The following is a 15,781-nucleotide window of genomic DNA, read 5'->3' on the forward strand; positions in this document are numbered from 1 at the left end:
TTTTTGTTCACTATGACATAAACTGTTGTGTTTTTGTTTTTTAAAACTTGCCTATGAAAAACAAGTAAAGTTCTTAGAAAACAAGCTTAATGGGGAGTTGAAACAAATTCTACAACACAGGAGAGACTTGAAGTTTTAAATGAATCCAAGGGAGACAGCAAGCAGCTGGGTTTGCTTTAATAAAAGGAATTGGATTTTCCTGGCAGGAAGACCTGTGAAAAGGGAATAATGGAACTCATCATTTCTAAACCCTGACATTAGTTTGGCTCCCATCTTTCAAAGAGGGGGGAAAACAGTTCATATTGTTCATTTCCATGAAAGTCTTCATTCACACAGAACCATTTACTGGTCCCATTTTGAAAGGTGAAACAGAGGATTTCAGTTTCAGGAAAAAAAAAAAAAACATAAAGGAAATTTACTGCCAAAGGAACCAATTAGAATACAAAGCAATTGGATTATTAATTAAACAAGTTCTAGGAAGCAAACAAATAGAGAATTGTGAAAATAAATCAACAGGATCTCAACCTAGAAAAAAATCCTGACTCATGAGACCAAAAGGGTGGACTGCGAGGAGCCCCTACATCTCTGGAAAAAAGTGGGGGGCGGTAAAAGACAGTAAGCACGCAGTAGGTATTCATTAGCCTACTGTTAGAAATGCTACTTCAAAAATGGCAAGAAAACCACACAAGGATCTGCAGACCGGGGCTCCTTTAGCAAGGTCACAAAATGGAAACCCAGTTTTAATCTTGCCACTAATAGATTAGCATTGAATTCAACTCATGAATAACTGATAACTTTTAACTCATGAGTTATTCAGTAGCTAAATTCTGTCCAACAAAGGTCTGTTTATCTCTCAGAGGTTGATGGAGAAGTACTGCAAAATACCAGAGTATCTGCAAAGAAAATTATAGTCAATACCTAACAACGTAGGAGCTGTTTTAGTATAATAATCCAAATCCTTAAGTTTAGCCATACTGTTTAGGTCTTTTCATTTTTCACAGAGTAGAAGTCATCCAACCATACTTATACATATATACACAAGTATAAAATGTCTAGAAGCATGGGGTCTAAAAGAAAAAATTTTGTGGGGCGCATGGGTGGCTCAGTCGGTTGGGCGGCCGACTTCGGCTCAGGTCAAGATCTCACGGTCCGTGAGTTCGAGCCCTGCGTCGGGCTCTGGGCTGATGGCTCAGGGCCTGGAGCCTACTTCTGATTCTGTGTCTCCTTCTCTCTCTGCCCCTCCCCCCTTCATGCTCTGTCTCTCTCTGTCTCAAAAATAAATAAACGTTAAAAAAAAATTTTTTTTTTAAAAAAAAAAAAGAAAAAATTTTGTAACCAGCTCTAGATCCATCCTCACCGAGTGACCTTAAACAAATCATTTAATATTACCAAATCTCATTTGCTCAAACATTTATCAAATGCCTATTATATGCTTGGTCCTATGTTAGATGCTGAGAATACATATGAGCAGAGTAGTGCCTCCTCTGGAAAATTTCAGAGGCTAGCTGGGAACACAGACAAGGAACCAATGATGACAGTCTGTAAAATACGTTGGGGGATTAGAGGTTTGCAAATAATATGAACAGAGAAAAAGCACGGAAGTAGGTACTCTCTCAACAGTTCCATGAACATTCATTCAGCGTCTACTAAGTGGCAGACCCCACCCTGGGCACAGGAGCCAAGTTGACTGACATTCAGAATGTAGTTTCTAACCCCTGGGTTCATGATGAACTCTGTTAAGAGTATGCTCATTTCTACAGAGAGTGGGCTCATCCATAGCTTTGTTCAGATTCACCAAGGGGTTAATGACCAAATTAAAGGATACGAACCATGGTCTAACGAGAGGTAGAAATTCTAGACAAATCTAAGCAAGTTTTCCAAGAGGAGGAAGAGGTGATGGGAACAGGGCTACTTAACCCCATTGTACAGGTTGCTCACTACCCATGGGGCCGGCAAAGGGATTGGGGAGCCTAAAGGACGGCTGGCATTCAGCTCACCAAACCCTAGATCCCAGCACAGGGTGCTTCAGCGCAGCACAAGTATCTTTTTCTATGTTCCACAAAAGTACTATCAATCACCAACCTGAGCACCCACAGAACTGACCACCTGGATGAAGAATCTGCTTGTAATTTGCACAAAGGCAATGATGGGCTAGTGGTGGCCCCGGAGAGGGAAGGGATATTCCCATAACTTACAATTTTGTCAATACACAAAGGCATGAGAGAATTAGCCAATTTAAGGAAGCCTGGAGCAGCTCATGGATAAATTAAAAGGTGTTTGTAGTGACACGGTGGACGAGAAGGTTGAGGAAAAGGGAAGGGGTAGTTACAAAAGAATTTATATGCCAAGTGAAGGAGTTTGGGCTTCAGTAAAGGCAATGATGAGCCATTATGTTATTTTAAGCAGGACAGTAAGCAGCTCACTCTGGAAGCAGTGTAGACAAGTGAGCTGCAGAAAGCACCACAAACATAAAAACCAATGGAGCGGTTCTCACGGTAATCGGCCCATAAATTAGGAATCCCAAATTACAGCAACAGGGACAGAGAAGGACGGGCAAATTCCAGAAACATTCAGGGGCCAGATATAATAGGACAGGGGGAAAATAAGAGGAGGAGGACTACATCCATAAAGAATGGGTGAGGCAAGGGGGAATGGTACAGGGTGGCCATTAAGAGCATCAGAATGAACAGAAGTTTCATTTTGAACTTACTGGATTTGAGCCCTACTTGGGGAACATCTGGAAAGAACTATCGAGCATACGGTATAATACATGGTTCTGGGACTCAGGAATATGGGCTAGAGATACGGATTTCAAAAATCGCCAGCACAAGCAATAACTAATCCTTAAATGTGGAAAAGTGAGGACTTTCACCTAAGACTATGGTGGCACAGGCACAGGGATGAGAGACGACCCCACAGGTGGCACCTGGATAGAACATCAGTAGCAGAAAAACATGGGGGAAACGGATCTGGAAATCCAGAGGGGTAGAATTCGAAGGACAGAGTACTTAACAGTTATGATATTACAAAGAGTTTAAGTAAGGTAGGAATTAAAGAGTCTCCATTGTTGTTGGTGGTGGTGGTTTTTTCAATCAAGAGCACCTCTGGTGTTCTTAGCTAGATCAGTACTGTGGAGTACTAGAGACAGAAGTCAAACTCAGTCCACCAAGGAACAATTAGAGGGGAGAACACAAAGACAGCAGGTTCCTAGACCGGCTGCGCTCAGCATCACCTAAGGGACATTTTTTTTTAAAACAACAGATTCTTTGGTTCAGGTGATTGCTAGAAGTCAGTCCACAGACTGGCACTTGGGAACCAAATGTGGTAGAAAGGCCTTCAAGCAGCTGACCCACGATGATGTGTGGCACAGAGGAGTTGAAAGGAAACCAGAACAGGGAGAGATCCTTTGTTTTTAAAAGAAGAGATTTGAGCAGGATTTTACACCAAGAGACTGAGGGAGTGGGGGTGGGACAGGGACAAAACAGGACAAAAGGAGGCTTAACCGATGGGGCAGCAAGGTTCCTGAGGAGATGAAAGAGGAGAAAACAAACACAGGTGGAAGCATCTATCATAGCAATGAAGAAAACCCTTTCTTATTTCTCCTGAGATGGGACAGGAGTAAAAACAGCGAAGGAAGAGTAAAGGAAACAGGAAGATAAAGGTGCTTATGCCTGATGGACTTTTTTGCCTAGCAAGTGAGAGAGGAGATCGTGAGCTGAAAATGAAAGAAGACAGTAAGAAGAACATGAGGAGAGGAAGATCTTGGCACTTAGGGGTGGGCCAGGAATGCAGAGTAGGTATTGTTAGAGACCCAGCTGAGCAGGAAGCCCACAAATCTGGTGGGGCAAAATTACAACGCACACACACATGCGCGCGCGCGTCATGTGTGTTTGTTTCTCGCCAGCAACCTCGTTCGTGTAGGTTTAGTAAAAATGAAAAAATGGAACCAATTCATATGTAACACAAGAATAATTCTTTGCCTTCCACAAAACAGCTTGATACAACAGACTCAAATGAGATAGTGTTAAAGCACTTCTTTTCCTTTACAATGAATTAGGTTAAGGAACCCCTAGTCGGTGATTACTACATACTAGGCGTTGTACTAAGGGCTTTGCACATACTGTATCCTCTAAGCCTTCCGGTCCACTGTATTATTACTGTACCCATTTTGCAGATAAGGGAAGTGAGGCATAGAGAAGCTAACAGCTTACCTTCTTAGCACTACCTCTATATTTCAAAGACAGACATCCTAACGTTAGGGGATTAACGGGATCCTACTAGATTTTAACAATAGGCGCTAACTGCCCACACTAATTCATCCACCATGAAATGCAAAACATAGGAACCATATTTCTGGGAAATACTAGTGTTCCTTGAGATGTCAGAAATGGACATTTTTCCCAATTTATAAAGACAATATTGAAAGTGGTTCCTCAGTGTGGCTTTACCCTGCAATCTGTCTTAAACTGTTAGCCCTTGCTATTACATGCTTGCTAGAAATAGTGACACATGATTCCTTAAAAATACGTATAAGTATGCATCTCTGCATCTACTTATTTTCTACTCGTTGGTTCCCACTTCAGTTTACAGCATGAAAATTAACTAACAAGGCTTCTCAGGGCCTGCATAAAACCCAGTGACTCCCGGTGCTCCAAATAACTATCAGCTTTATGACTTTTGGTTTAGCGGAAAAAAACAAGGAGAGTCATCAGGTGCCACTCAGATCTCGGGCTGGCTTCTGCCCTTTCTGACGTGATGATACCCCAGGAGGTTCTGTGTATTAAGTGAAAGTATTTACAAACTAGATGCCACTGTGCAATATTATTTCAAACAGAAGTAGAACAAAGGCAGAATCAGAGTAATCCGGGAGGTAGGGAGGTTCTTTAACACGGAACCAGAAGGTTTTCATTTTGCAAGTTTGTGGGTATTATGAAAGCGGGGGGGGGGGGGGGGGGGCGGGTGGTTGGAGGAGGAATCGAAGTATTACCTAATTCATCAATAGGATTATGGGGGGAAACCGCAGTGGAGGTCTGCTCCCACAGTGCAGAATTGCAGGTAAAAGGCTTTCTGGGAGGATTATGAAAATCTGTCTACTTATGTTGCAGGATCCAGTGGCAAACAAATTACTTGTACCCCTGTATGTGCAGTCGTATGTACAAAGTACTCGTACACTGCTTTTATGTAACGACTTCCTTTCACTCTGACGTTCTAATTTTCGAGGTATTCTCTCTGTTTCATGGAATTCCAGAAAGAGAAATGAATACATCATTATGAAGCTGCATTTGCCAAAACTTAGTGGCTTCAAAAAAACATGAGTTTACTAATAATCTTACAGCTCTGGAGGTCAGAAGTCCAAGGTGGTCTCACTGGGTTAAAATCAAGGCGTCAGCGGGACTGCTTTCCTTCTGGAGGCTCCAGGGGAGAATCTCTGTCCTTGCCTCTTCTAGCTTCTTGAGGCCATCTACATTCCTTGGCTCGTGGTCCCTTCCCTCTATCTCAAAGCCAGCAGCGGCAGGCCAAATCTCCCCCTGCTAACATCTCTTCACGCTCTCAATCTCCTGCCCCCCTCTTCCAAGTTAAGGACCCTTGTGATTACCCTGGACCCACCTGGAGAGTGCAGAGCTCCACCTGAAGGTAAGTTGATTAGCAACCTTAATTCCACCTCCAAATGTAATCCCTCCACTTTGCCACGTAACGTAACATAGTCCTAGGTTCCAGGGATTAGAACGGAGGGGCAGGGGAGGGGTCATTACTCTGCCTACCATATGGGCTATAATCTAGTTTTAAGTCAATAAGTATCAGACATATAATATGCCAGATACTTCACAAAACTGTTGCCCTCCTTAGCCCCCAGGCACTTGGCTTTGGAATGTGTGTGGTGGGGGGAGGTGAGCGAGGCCCCCTCTCGCTTAGGGCCAAGCAGGGGTATACTGATAAACTCAGCAACCTCCTCTAGCAAAGAGGAGGAGGGGGAGGTTGATTTGCAGCGTTTACTGATTTCCGTGGTGAAACGACTCCCAACAGGGAGGGTTTCAAGCTACCACAGTGAAGTCAACTAGTTTACAAAAATCCTGAAAACGTAACAATCCACTCTCACAGGTGGATTTGAGGAGGCTCTCATACACCAGGGGAAGAATACATAACATCAACCTAGTCTAGGACCGGGAATAAAAGTTTGACTAACATATCCTCGTGCCCTTTCCAAATTTCCCCCTCACCTATAGGGCTAACTCTTCCTGAACCCATTGACAAGACCGGATACTAAAGGGCTGGCTGCCTTTCACAACCTTCTGCTTATTAAAGATCAAAGAACACCCCCATGTGCTAGCAGAGAATAGTCTACTTGACCCTCACTCACACACAGGTGGTAAGCAATTAGAGGCCCAGGGTTGGGGGGGGAGGTGACCCCTCTTGGGAGAGGGGAAAACTGAAGGGCAACAGGGTTAAGACAAGAGGCCAAGCTAGGGGTTCTCGGGTGGCAACAGGCTGCTCAGCTTCTACTTGACTCGGAGTTCCTGGACAGTAGCCATTCGCCTGGGGAGGAGGGCGGTATTTTGCAGGCTGGTGTCCATATGTGTGTTTGCCGTGCATTTTAAAGAATAAATGCTCCATAAGCACAGCCATTATTGCTTCCCTTGGCCATTTTCACACTGGCAATGTGAAGTATGCCATTTCTAGATGGCTAATGTCCATTTTTCTTTTATCTGACACATGCTACTAAATAGGCTCACATTTACTACGAAAAGCCACAGATTTATGTACAATAAGAACAGCTAGGTCACGGTGGCAGCGCAGGGCAATTAACCAAAGAAATCAGGTCCGTAGAAGGACCAGGGGAGGCTGCTCCTTATCTTGTTATGTAGATTACATTAATGCTCCTCGATTTTATATGCACAAGAATAAACTGGGAAGCTTATTAAAATGCAGGTTCTGGTTCAAAGGTTTGGGGATCTCAAGATTCTGCATTTCTAACAAGTGATGCCCATGGGGCTGGTTCAAGGAACATCTTTTGAATGGGAAGGATCAACATATCAACTTTCTCTCCCCATCTCTCACTTTTGGGCAAAATTATACCAATAATCATTACAATTATCACATTAGAAAAGCAAATCCAATTAAGATTTCTGTAGTTAATGATTGTTATACACCTAGTGTTATAGTACATCTTGGAAAGAGGAAAATGCTGCTTTTACTCAGTGTTAAATAAGACCATTTCAGGGGCAGTTGGGTGGCTCAGTTGGGTAAGACTCTGATTCTTTTTTTAAGTTTATTTACGTATTGAGAGAGAGAGAGAGGGAGAACCAGCAGGGGAGGGGCAGAACGAGAGTTGGGGACATAAGTCTGACAGCAGAGAGCCTGATGCTGGGCTTGAACTCATCATGACCTGAGCCAAAGTCTGATGCTTAACCAACTGAGCCACCCAAGCATCTATCTAACTCTTGATCTCAGCTCAGGTCATGAATTCCCAGCTCCTGAGTTCAGGCCTCCCGTTGGGCTCTGTGCTGACAGTGTGGAGCCTGCTTAGGATTCTGTCTCTCCCTCTCTCTGCCCCCTTTCTCTCCCCCACCTCCCCCCCTCAAAATAAATAAATAAACAAGCTTAAAAAAAATGAAGACCATTTCGGCTACTAACATTTCTGAATAGTATACGTTATTTGATCCCATGAAGAAATGAGCTATAAATAACCCACAAGTCAGCTAATTATGGGTATTAAATGACAACTAATAAATGGCTTTTAGAATAAGAAGTTGCAACACAGTAGTTCTTCAGGATCTACAAGACTCTTAATTCAATTCCTGGTGATGATCTGACGATTTTCTTAGTTCCAACTGAAATGCAGAAGGACTATGTAAAGGGGCCATTGGGGCGCCTGGGTGGCGCAGTCGGTTAAGCGTCCAACTTCAGCCAGGTCACGATCTCGCGGTCCGTGAGTTCGAGCCCCGCGTCAGGCTCTGGGCTGATGGCTCGGAGCCTGGAGCCTGTTTCCGATTCTGTGTCTCCCTCTCTCTCTGCCCCTCCCCCGTTCATGCTCTGTCTCTCTCTGTCCCAAAAATAAATAAAAAACGTTGAAAAAAATAAAAAAAAAATTAAAAAAAAAAGGGGGGGCCATCTCCTCTACAATCACAAGACCAAAGTGTGAACTTCCCTTTGAAGAAAAATTGGGAGGGGGCAGTTGGATGAAAAAGAATGGGGAACAGAGAGGTAGAAAGACGAAATCATGTTTTTGAAGATTAAAAACAAATTAGTGTCACAAAAATCTTTTCAGTGAAGGTGTAATAGCTGATCAATTGGAAACAGACTGCCAAATCAAATTTTGCGAGCAAAGTTCCTATATTCTTTTGTCTTACACCTCCAGCATTTCATTACAGTTCCGCATGCAGAAGTCCAGTCTTATCTCTACCCTAGAGCCCACATCTCTGCACTTGACAGATGTTCCCGGAGCCGTGAGGGAAGAAGAGGAGGTGGGGCTTAGTGTAGAGGCATGGCAGAGAGCTGCCCGAGATCATACAACAAGATACCTTATAAAGAAAGACAGTCTGCTCACCAACCAGGTAAACAGCAGGTAAGGCTCATATACTCTCATGTGTTTTACGGGCCATCACCTTTTGGCTTCATTAACTGTGACTGGTAAAAATATCCATTGCTTGGTAACCAGGCTTAAATTTTGACCAACCCTCAATCTTGAAAAGAAAAAACGAAAGGGAAGGAGGGAGGGAGAAAGAGCTACACAGACAGACAGGCAGGAGGACAGCAAGAATAGGAAGTGTGTTTCCATGACTTATACTTGAGCAGGTGCCATACTTGGTGGTCAGTATCATGAGCCAACCCCTCACCCCCATACCTCCAATACTTAAAACCTACTACAGCTTAGGACCTTGTGGGAATGGGAGGAGGAAGAAGGGTGGGGGTAGAACAACACTACATTCTTCCTTCTTCTGTAGCAGAAAAGCATGTTTTAAGAGAGATTTTTTGCCAAGCTCCAGAAAGAGTTATCAAAACTAAACACATCACTGTGAGCTTTATCACGTCACTAATACTGAAATGCAAATGCACACTTTTTCTTGCACCGGTAAGAGAGGCATGTTCACCTATCTAACACTCACCCTGGAAAAGGCAGTGCACCGTGAATTGCTGGTGTTACTAACCGCTTTGCCTTCTGGTCAAATACACAGCCACTACTTGATCACTTGCCTGGGAGGTGAGATTGTGTGGTCACTAAGAACTCCAGCTCTGAGGGGCACCTGGGCGGCTCAGTCGGTTAAGCATCCAACTCGTGATTTCGGCTCAAGTCACGATGTCACAGTTCCCTGCGTTTGAGCTGTGCCTGTGCGTCGGGCTGTGCACCGAGAGCACAGAGCCTGCTTGGGATTCACCATCTCCCTCTCCCTCTGTCTCCCTCTCTCCTTCTCTCTCAAAAGAACTAAACAAACACAGGAAAAACAAAAAAACCAAAAACCTAGTGCTGAGGCCAGTCTGCCTGTATTTGAATCCTACTTCTCCTATCTACTGGCCGTGAGCCCTTGGGCAAGTTACCTACCCTCTCTGTGTCGGTTTCCTCATTTGTAAATGCAAGTAATAAGAATAATCTATACTCGTAAGGCTGTTTCGAGAATTGAACGAATTTGCATATGGGCGGTGTGCAGAAGACAGCCTGGCATACACAGGGAGCCTTCGGTCAGTGGTAGCTCACCATCCTTGCCACTATCTTACCTTCTGTCTCTGAACTGCCTTCATCTGTTGTATTCTGGCCTCTTCCACTTGCTTCTTGATTCTTACAGATTCTTCTCTTTTTAGCTAAATTGTATTGAAATTACAGAGGACAAAAAACAGTTACTATCTTTCAGTCTGAACCTCTGGAACACGAAATTATGATGAGAGACAAATTACAGTATTGTTTGTGTTCTACCTCGCCATGATGATAGGCTGGCATTTCCCACTACTAAGATCACAGAGAATTGTCAGGCTGCATCTCCTGTCCGTGACATTTCTCTCATGGTTCTTCCTTGGTCTCTGTCTCTCTGTCCTCCCACCCCACCCACCCAGGTTGGGGAGGAGAGACAGCAGATGATATTTCCTTATTATAAAACTCATATGCCTCATTATTTTTAAAAAGTCACTGGCATCTTCAATCTTTTCTGTACTACTTTTGTGCAAACCCATGTTCTTGGTGCAAAACCTTCAAAACGTGGCAGGGATTGAACTATAAAAAATAAATCCCTTTGTGAAGGGTCCTGCTGACTGATGTACGGCTTGGATAAGAAGTCTAGAGAGTCGTCTCTTCATTTCTTACTTCCTGACTTCTTTGATTTTGAGAGTTTCCTTTTGTAATTGGTTTCAAGGTTTTATGCTTTTGGTAAATGTATTATTTCATGGCGACTGAAAGTGCCAGTACTCAAATTCCTTGCCAAAACTGAACTAAAAGAGACGGATTCTGACCTTTTGTTGGTATTTCGATTGCATCAGTTGGAGTTGTTGTTTCTGCCTGACTTCAGCTTCCGATTGGCTTCCACCTACGGGGAAAAAAGTCACAAAGGTGAAACATGAATATTAAGCTGAAATGTCAGCCATCAGAGACTAATTAATACATGATAAGTCTACGCCAGGAGTTTCTTTAACATTTTCATGCCCCTGGAAATGAGGATATAAACAGTTTTATTTTCTTCTTTTTTTTTTTTTTTTAACGTTTATTTATTTTTGGGACAGAGAGAGACAGAGCATGAACGGGGGAGGGGCAGAGAGAGAGGGAGACACAGAATCGGAAACAGGCTCCAGGCTCCGAGCCATCAGCCCAGAGCCCGACGCGGGGCTCGAACTCACGGACCGCGAGATCGTGACCTGGCTGAAGTCGGACGCTTAACCGACTGCGCCACCCAGGCGCCCCATAAACAGTTTTCTTAACAAGACATTAGAGAGTGGGAATTTCTTAAAAGAGAAACATGCTCTGGACAGAGCATGGTACCATATGCCTAAAAGAAGAGGAGAATCCTACAAAGGTTTTCAGTCATGTGGGTAGTCACGTCTTCACTTAGACTGAATTTACACCTGAAGGTACATGCTAAATAGTGCCGGTCTTAAATACTCTACAACATTCCTCCTACTTGAGGATGGCCATTCCTTAGCCTACTCAGGCTGATGATGCTTTGCTTTGCTTGTCTTGTCTTCTCCTGACCCTACTGCCTCATTCTTTAGTAGCATAGTGTAGGAAATCCTCAGGGGTCTTGCCACCAGAAAATTACATAGTCTTTATAACCAGGTTTTTAAAACTACTAATATTTTAGTTAGTGACTGTCAATCCATACCCCTTAGTTTTCTTTCTTGAGGTATTCAAGAGAAAAATATGGAAGTGAGATTATTTGCCTATTCTCTCTTAAACCTAAAATAATTCAGGGACAGAAATCCTTGCAGCTTGCCAATCATCTAAGAATTGCTGTTTAGGGATTTCTTGGTGTTTATGCAAGCTTGGTATGTGTATTATAAAGATTCCTTTGAAATGATTCTCTGGTGCTTTGGTCACTAAAAGTGTCAGTTCTCTGAAAGATTCATTCGCACAGAAGATGCATTAAAACAATTTGCATTCACTGTAGTTTTTGTAATTGAACTGATAAACACACCACAGAGACATTTATTCTGAGTCCCAAAAGATATATAAGGCCTAGTTGGTTGTGGCCCTTCGGTCTCTGTTGTGGGGAACTGGGGAAAGGGAAAGAAACAGTGAGGAATATGGAAGCTATTATCTAATGTTACAGCCACTGTCAGTATCTCCTGGAGCCATTCCAATATTTTAAAGGATAGATGAATAGGGGAGGAGTGGAGAGTTAAAACAAATAAAGAAAGGGGCTCTTAGGTGGCTCACTTGAGATCCAGACTTGAGCTCAGGTCACGATCTCACAGTTTGTGAGTTCAAGCCCCACGTGGGGTTTGCTGCTGTTAGCACAAAGCCTGCTTCAGATCCTCTGCCCCCCACCTCTCTGCCCCTCCCCCACTCATGCTCTCATGCATGTGCTTGCTCTGTCTCTCTCTCAAAAATAAATAAAAACATTGAAAAAAAGAAATAATGAAAGTCAGATGTCTAAGAATGTGAAGGCTTTGTTCCAAACTCATCTCAAAGTTTCATATATTCTAGGATTTTCTTTTTTACCTCCTAGACGCTTGTGAAATACAATGGAATGATAGTGATAATACCATTACGTTCACCCATTAAATCATTTCCAAATTAGCTTATTTTTACCTTTGTCCTGGAAAAAAATACTTTCCTAAAACTATTGTGACAGTAAGTAACCCCTGACTCTAATGCATTTGTTGTTAACGAAATCTGTGGGAACCGTGTATCCAGTCTTTTCAGTTCCCAGCTGCTGCTGGAGAAAGGAAAAGCGAAGAAAGGATGTGAATGATTCCCATTAGGTGGCATCCCTGTTGAATGATTCAAACACCAGGCACAGGCAGCCCACACAATTCATCACACTGGCATGTGCTCTGGGGGCCCAAAGGTCTCTATCTGTAGAATGAAAACACAGGTGAAGTTCTCTTTATACCCACCACCGTGTCCCCAGCTCACTCTCATCTTCGTTTTAGAATTGAATCTCCATCTGGTTTTTTTTTTTTTCCCATTAGCATTCAATACTGCCAGGATTAATATGCTTGTGATAGCTTTTAGTCCCGTCCTGTCGAGTGCTATGACAAGGCATATGCAGCGTCCCAGGTACTTTCTTCAGAAGTGATCCTCTAAGAGACTCTAAATTATTCAGCAATTAAGCCATCACTTTACTCCCACATAACTGGGGCATCATACATTTGCTTCTCGCAGAAGATCCAAAACAGCATACCTTCATACCTAAGAGTTTCAAGTTTATTTATTTTTTTTTTTTTTTATTTATTTTTGGGACAGAGAGAGACAGAGCATGAACGGGGGAGGGGCAGAGAGAGAGGGAGACACAGAATCGGAAACAGGCTCCAGGCTCTGAGCCATCAGCCCAGAGCCCGACGCGGGGCTCGAACTCACGGACCGCGAGATCGTGACCTGGCTGAAGTCGGACGCTTAACCGACTGCGCCACCCAGGCGCCCCAAGAGTTTCAAGTTTAAATGCATTGTATTCCAAGCAGCACAATGACCCCCAAACCAATAACGCACGTTCAAAGACAGATGCAGGCAAGGCGCTAACAGGATCCCTGGGTGGCCCTGTCTCCCCCGATCCAGGCACCTGGTTTACTGGCTTACCTAAGCGCCTTGGGACCAGGGTAACAGGCTTCGCTCGCTGTTGTTCTTTCCACTTCTCAAGATTTTCCAGCTCTTTCTCAGCAACTAAGCCAGGTGAGAAATGTCAAATCATCAATGATTAGAATGTGAAAACAGTTCCGTTGATAGCACAAGAAACAAGCATCAGAGGGCAATTAACTCCATGCAAGCATGAGTGCACAAAATAGCCAGGAAAGGAAGGCACCCTTTGGGGCAATGCTGCGCCCACCCCTGAGGCTCTCTCTCTCTCTCTCTCTCTCTCTCCAAGAGTATGAACTGAAAGTCCAAATTTGGAAAATCCTGACCTCTTACTAAAATAAAGGAGTTTTGTTTTTCCTCTCATTCTGGCATTTTTAAAAGCCTAGATCCAATTAGTTTTTTTAATTTTCTATAGAGAGTGTGTATAAAAGTAGAATATTCGTATGTCAGTAAGAACTCTTTGCACACAGTAAACAAAGCCCCAGAGAATTCTGATGCCCACAGCACTGTGTTTCAAACGTCGCCCAAGCTTACCGCAACTAGGGGTGAGGGCTCCAGCCCCTTGCACTCCATACCACCAGGCAGGACAGCCTCCTCTAGGTGGAGCAGCGCTCACTGCCCAAATAACACACTCTGCATGACAGCAGGGGGCGCCCGAGATACTAATTCTGTTCTTCAGTGCGTATCCAGATCTCCCCCACCTTAGACCCCATTGTTTCAAATGTCCATATGCAGTATTTTTAATTGGGGGGGGGGGGAACTTCTGAAACATACCCCAAATCCAGACCACACTAAGGCATAAATTCCTGGAAAGTATTTAAATCACAAGCTCGTAAAATGCCAGAACCTTTGGGACTCAGTTGGGTCGCTGGTTCAGTTGCTGGCAATACCCACAGTCTCTGCCGCATAGCTATGACCGTCATACTCTGCACTGATGCAGGTGTACCATCCAGGGTGCAACATGTCTGGTGGAGACTCAAGTCTCTAATTTAGACAACTGCTTCCCTGTTGTGCCTGTATGTCCATTCTTAGTCACAATATTAAATTTCCTATCAAGATCTAATAAAGGAGAGGGACACCTGGATGATTCAGTCAGTTAAGCGTCTGACTTCGGCTCAGGTCACGATCTCACGGCCTGTGGGTTTGCGCCCCGTGTTGGCCTCTTGTGCTGACTGCTCAGAGCCTGGATCCTGCTTCAGATTCTGTGTCTCCTTCTCTTTCTGTCCCTACACTACTCACACACACACACACACACACACACACACTCTCTCTCTCTCTCTCTCTCTCTCTCTCTCTCAAAAATAAACATTTAAAAAAAATTTTTTTAATTAAAAAAAAAAAATCTAATACACAAGAGCACAGAATGTCAGCGCTAGCCCCACAGCTTGAAGTGAACAGGCCTCATAACTTCTTTGTGAACTGGTTGAACTTGAGTTCTCCATCTACCTCTAAGTTATAATGCTGTAATTTAAATGGCAGCATTTATTTTACGGTACAACTTCAAATAGGCTATGCACCCACTAGGTACAAGGAGGGCAAACATGCGTAAAGTGTAGTCCCTGCCCTCAAAGAGGTTGTAATCTAGAACAAGGAAATGGACGCTCTCAAATAAAAACAGCTGAGGGCAGACTCTGATACTTACAAAATTATGGGAGCACAGAGGTTAAAGAAAAATTCCATTAAGAAGGGATGGGACAGGACAGATCAAGAAGGGGACAGATTATGTCATGATCTGTTTCATATATAACTCATCTGCTCTGCAAGTATTCATAGTCCTGTAAAAATATCTGCAGTCAACCCAATTTCATGGGAACTAGATAATTTATTGGCAATAGATGTGAAATTGTTTAAGTCCAACAGAAATCTGAGATTTGCCATTGTGCTATGAGTTCTGCTATTAACAGAGAGAAACTAATTTAGAAGGATTAACAATAGAATAATTTTTAAAGCTATAATTAAAGCTGCTGAAGTTAAAAAAAGAAAAAACTCTGTAAGATGTGGTGAGTCTATTCGTACCAGAAAATAAAACTATAAACCAAAGTAAATCAATCCTACTCTCTAAGATGAGAAGCATTCTGAATGTTAAATGAATAAATATACATACTCCTTTGTATCTGATTTCTTCGGTTTTCATTTGGTGTTATCAAGGTATATGCGCCTGTGCTGGAATAAAGAGGAAAAAACTCGATTATCATGAGAAACTAATACATATAACTTCCAGACACTCTTGCTGCTAATATGCTGTATTTGTGATCATCACCATCAAATAGGCACTGTGGAAGATAATCTTCTTAAGACCCAGCTCTGTTCTCTGGGAGGTTACAATCTAGTTGTCAAGTAAAGCGAGTACACATGGCCAAATATGGAAATATAAAGCAACGGATCAAGACCGACAAGTGACTGCTTCACAGTTCGCTCTAGTAAACTGTCTTTGTAGGGATCCACCGTTCCTCCAGGTGGCACTCAGGGGCAAGTCCCTTTGAGATGGCGTTAGCCGGGCATTCTCTTCCATCATGACCCACGTTGGGAGTACAGAAAACATTCATGCATTCTTGGGCCCTACAAACT

General features: G+C 43.3%; 1 protein-coding gene across 3 annotated transcripts in view; it reads right to left on the bottom strand.

Moving 5' to 3' along the window:
• EPSTI1 (epithelial stromal interaction 1) overlaps positions 1 to 15,781 on the bottom strand; it is a 99,310-nt gene that overhangs the window by 66,905 nt on the left and 16,624 nt on the right. For all 3 annotated transcript variants that reach the window (XM_086711544.1, XM_086711537.1, XM_025924354.2), the window contains exons 2-5: positions 15,318 to 15,376; positions 13,217 to 13,300; positions 10,438 to 10,511; positions 9,712 to 9,795 (exon numbers count right to left, since the gene is read on the bottom strand). In XM_086711544.1, the coding sequence (XP_086567670.1) occupies positions 9,712 to 9,795; positions 10,438 to 10,511; positions 13,217 to 13,300; positions 15,318 to 15,376 (301 nt within the window). The remainder of the gene's footprint in view (positions 1 to 9,711; positions 9,796 to 10,437; positions 10,512 to 13,216; positions 13,301 to 15,317; positions 15,377 to 15,781) is intronic.

Source organism: Puma concolor, chromosome A1, assembly GCF_028749965.1.
Source record: "Puma concolor isolate L17-30 chromosome A1, mPumCon1.1.hap2, whole genome shotgun sequence".
In the NCBI taxonomy this organism is placed as follows: Eukaryota; Metazoa; Chordata; class Mammalia; order Carnivora; family Felidae; genus Puma; species Puma concolor.